The 3,960-nt window shown below is 39.4% G+C and overlaps 1 protein-coding gene across 1 annotated transcript in view; it reads left to right on the forward strand.

The window, feature by feature from the left end:
• LOC106688320 (dynein regulatory complex protein 11) overlaps nucleotides 1–3,960 on the forward strand; it is a 37,699-nt gene that overhangs the window by 13,362 nt on the left and 20,377 nt on the right. The window contains exons 5-8 of the mRNA XM_014432737.2: nucleotides 1,115–1,245; nucleotides 1,319–1,526; nucleotides 1,613–1,839; nucleotides 2,565–2,763. Of these exons, the coding sequence (XP_014288223.2) occupies nucleotides 1,115–1,245; nucleotides 1,319–1,526; nucleotides 1,613–1,839; nucleotides 2,565–2,763 (765 nt within the window). The remainder of the gene's footprint in view (nucleotides 1–1,114; nucleotides 1,246–1,318; nucleotides 1,527–1,612; nucleotides 1,840–2,564; nucleotides 2,764–3,960) is intronic.

Consider the following 3,960-nt stretch of genomic DNA (forward strand, 5'->3'; position numbering starts at 1 on the left):
AGTTAAGGTAACCACAGGGTTGTTACTTAAGTTAAGGTAACCACAGGGTTGTTACTTAAGTTAAGTAATGGCTATAGTGTAACAAAAAATAATTATCTGCCGCAGCTGGGATCTGAAACCAGGTCCTTGGAGTTAGTCCTTTGTCCTGGAGTAGATCCTTCCTTATACATATAATATTATTTATATTCTCTGTTATATTTGTGACTGAAAATTTATTGACTTAAAAATTGAAATATTATTTCTACAGTAAAAGAGCGGGAAGGTCAGTGTTAAGGCACTGTGCTAATACCTTCAATGATCCGGGTTCGAATCCGGCTGTGGTAGATAATTATTTTCTGTTTCACTGTAACCGTGAGTCAGCCCCCTCTAAAATTCATGCATTCGAGTGTGATTCTGACCAAATCACCTCCTTTCACAACCGTGGGCCTAGTAACAGTATTTGGTTACAGAGTACTGCACCCCTGAACCTTCATGGTTTGTAGCAGCACAGGTTTATATTTTTAATTCCACTATTCAACTATCGTCCCTACGTATCTCTTGATATATCAGGGTTCAACCCAAAACCATTGAAGTGTGATGCGAAAGGCATTCAAAGTCAAGTTTTATTTTCGTCGGACCGACAGAAAAAGTCGACCCCTAAAACTGGTTTCGCTGCAGTTACGAGGTTGCAAGACCTACGCCTCAACTAAGCTGTAGACGGCCCTAAATTTCAACTTCCTCACTCTGGCTAGAATAGGTTGGTACTGTACAAAAACCCGTATTTCCTGCCCTAAGCTGGAGAACAAGGACGTTGAATCCCAAACAAAAAAATCCTCATGATCAGGGAGAATCTTTTTCCAAATTTTTTACCAACCTTAAAGGACTTGTGGCATCCAATGTCTTTAAGAATCAGAAGAATAAAGTTCTAAGAGTCCAAATGGTGCTGAGAATCCACAATAGGTTGGATAAATACGATAATATTTTGTATAAAGTTGCGTTAGCAGAATTCAATATGAAGTTTCTTGAAAGAAACATATATACAAGAGTCCTTTCTCAATAGATTACAATCATTTATCGGATTGAAAAATATTTTTTGTAGTTTATTTGACGTTTATAATACTTATGTTTGTTCCAGGAATGCTGCCGAGCTCTCACATTGTGACGGAGGAACAAGAGAAGGCCCTCGAAGTTCAGGAGTACAGGCGGGGAGTCCAAAGGAATCGGGAGGAAGAGTATCAGGAGGCCTTGATAAGGGAGAGGGAGGAGGTGTTTATTTAATTGATATAACATCGTTGATTATTGGTTCAATGACAGTATCAGTAATGTGGTGTTGTTACAGATAAAGAAAGATAAAGGGCCGGTGATGATGGAAGAGATGGCGGATCAAATCCGAAGCTGGCTGATGGGGTTCAAGCAGAGCACGGGCAAGTTCCCCGATCTGCCTTCAGAGGAGGCTGGGGGCTCTGCCCTGGTCTTAAAGGGTCAGGCGGGGCAGGCAGAGTCGGACAGGTCAAAGTCCACGGCCCCTAGTTCGAGGGGTAGTAAAGGTCAGAGCGTAGTGGTATCATGGCAAAGTATGAGTAATGTTTGTAATATTAAGTTCATTTGATCCTGAAGTCCCTGTTTTTCGCAGGAAAGGCCAAGAAAGGCAAAGAGGACGATATAAAGAAGAATCAGGAAGAAGAGGATCCAGGTTTCAGGATGTCACCCTCCAACTTCTTAACACTGCTGATGGTTTCATGCTCGGAGTACGACGAGATCTGGCGGCCCTTGGACGAGTCGACCAATCCCAGGCAGCACTACTACATTGACATGGTCCGCAGGGAGAAGACTGCCGAAGTGGAGTCTGAGCTCAGAAAGGTTTGGTACCGTTGGGACTGTTTCGTATCGTTGGGACTGTTTTTCTAGTCACATATTGAGACGCGTTTGGCGCTACACTACAAAAATATTTATTAATATAAATGTTTACATAAAAAGTTTAAGTGAAGACCTTAATTATGAACAGATATAAGCCTAAAACATAAAAATATACGATCTAAACCTTTTGGGACTGAACAAGACTTACATTCTCTTGATTTCATATTTTTATAAAAATCTTCCAGTTCTGCATTAGTTGTAACCCCTCGCTTTACAATCGCCTGAGTATTCTTTGCGTCACGCACCCTACAAAATATAACATAGAAAGCTGTTATAGACCCTGCTTGGTCTATTCCAAATTCCTGAAAGATTCCTGCTTACAGGGATCATCCGTCCTCTAATTCTAGCCTATCCCCACTTTTTCATAATGCACATATATTTCTCCTTTCGTAAGAAATCAGAATCATCCTAGATTCTAAAATATCAGTTAAAAACAGCTTTTGAAGAAAAATCATGGAGACAAGTTGTATATAGTAGCTTGTAGATAGTAGTTGTACATAATATGCCGTATTCTTTCAATGTTACCCCTTCATATAATATAAATAAACTTTATTTTATACGACACTGTAGTAGCATATCTATAATGCATTTTGGACAATATATTTCCAGTCTTTGTTGCTTTAACCCTAATCTTCCAACAATCTCCTTTATAGTAGTTTATGTTTTAGATTGTGGACGATCAACTACGAGCAGAGCTGGAAGCTCTCCAGGCCGCCTTGGACAGAGACAAGTCAAGAAAATCCAAGAAGGGAAAGAAGGCTGGTAAAAAAGGAAGAAGGGGCGGCAAAAAGAGTAAGAAGAAGAAGGAAAAGGACCTTACGCCGGACAGGACAACAGAGTCCTTATTCGAGGAGCTTGTTACTAATGGTAAATTCTATCTTTATCTATTTCCAACCTCAGAGGCGCGAATCGTTAAGCTAGGGAACAAAATATTTAGTCAAAAATTAACGTTCCTGCCTAAGATGCCAGGATAATTACTGTTGGAAATTATCCTGAATTATTGATATTAATTTAATATAAACTGTTATTATTGGATTAATTTTCCAAAGACATTGCGTGATTACCAATTAGATATCTTTCTAAAATATTATTGTGGTGTGGTATTGAGTAATATAATCCTCAAAGTTACACAAAGAAACAAAGTATTTGTTTACATTGACTACATCCATGGATAATATAATATAATAACATGATTCATATTGATGGTCTTGAATATTATATATTTACATCATACATGAAAACCTATAGCTGGGCGGGTGGTACATACAGTAATCAAGTCCTGATGTCCAAGAACTCTGACTAACCCATTCTTTAATGAGCCTTCCTTCCCTCTCCCTTTAACTCTGTCCTACTTTATTATCGAGCTCGATGTGCCTAAACGACCTACTATTCTTGTAGATCCGTCAGGCCATCCCTCTTTGGGTTGTAGTGAGCGTATTATTCTTCCTTCTGCTTGGCTTCTGTGGCTTCTGAGTGCCGAATATGTTTTCATCGAGGGTCATACCTGACTTCCTGAGGCTTATCCTAACGTCCTTTTCTCATGACCAATCACACCAGTCTAATTGAATTAGACCAGCTCTGAACCATCTTGTATCCATTACCTCTTAAAAAGTTCCTATGCTTTGACAAGTGTTAGTAGTTTTTCTAAATCTTGACCACTGTTTCCCAGGGTTTAAGTACCCACCAAGGATCAATTTTTTTTGTTGGAGCTTGTTATGTTTTGAAGTGTACATTACCTTATACATCTCAGTTATTAATTGGATTTTGATGTTATAGTACCCCACACAAGCTAGATAGGCACCTTCATCCTCACTATAGATTCAAAAAATGTTACATAGCCACTTCATGGTGTTAGTCATAAGATCCTCCTTAATAAACTTCAAAACCTTTCCATGTCAAATAGTGTCCTAAAGTGGTTCCTCTCCTTCCTGTCCCATCGTTCCCCAACAGTCGTCATTCCGAATAAACCTCTTTCCTCTCCCCTGCTTCTGTCGCAAGGTGTTCCTCAGGGCTCCTCACTTTCACCAACCCTTTTCTCCATTTATATCAACGATCTTCCTGATT

This window comes from Halyomorpha halys, unplaced genomic scaffold (assembly GCF_000696795.3).
Source record: "Halyomorpha halys isolate HHAL.00 unplaced genomic scaffold, Hhal_1.1 Scaffold42.1, whole genome shotgun sequence".
NCBI classification, from domain to species: Eukaryota; Metazoa; Arthropoda; class Insecta; order Hemiptera; family Pentatomidae; genus Halyomorpha; species Halyomorpha halys.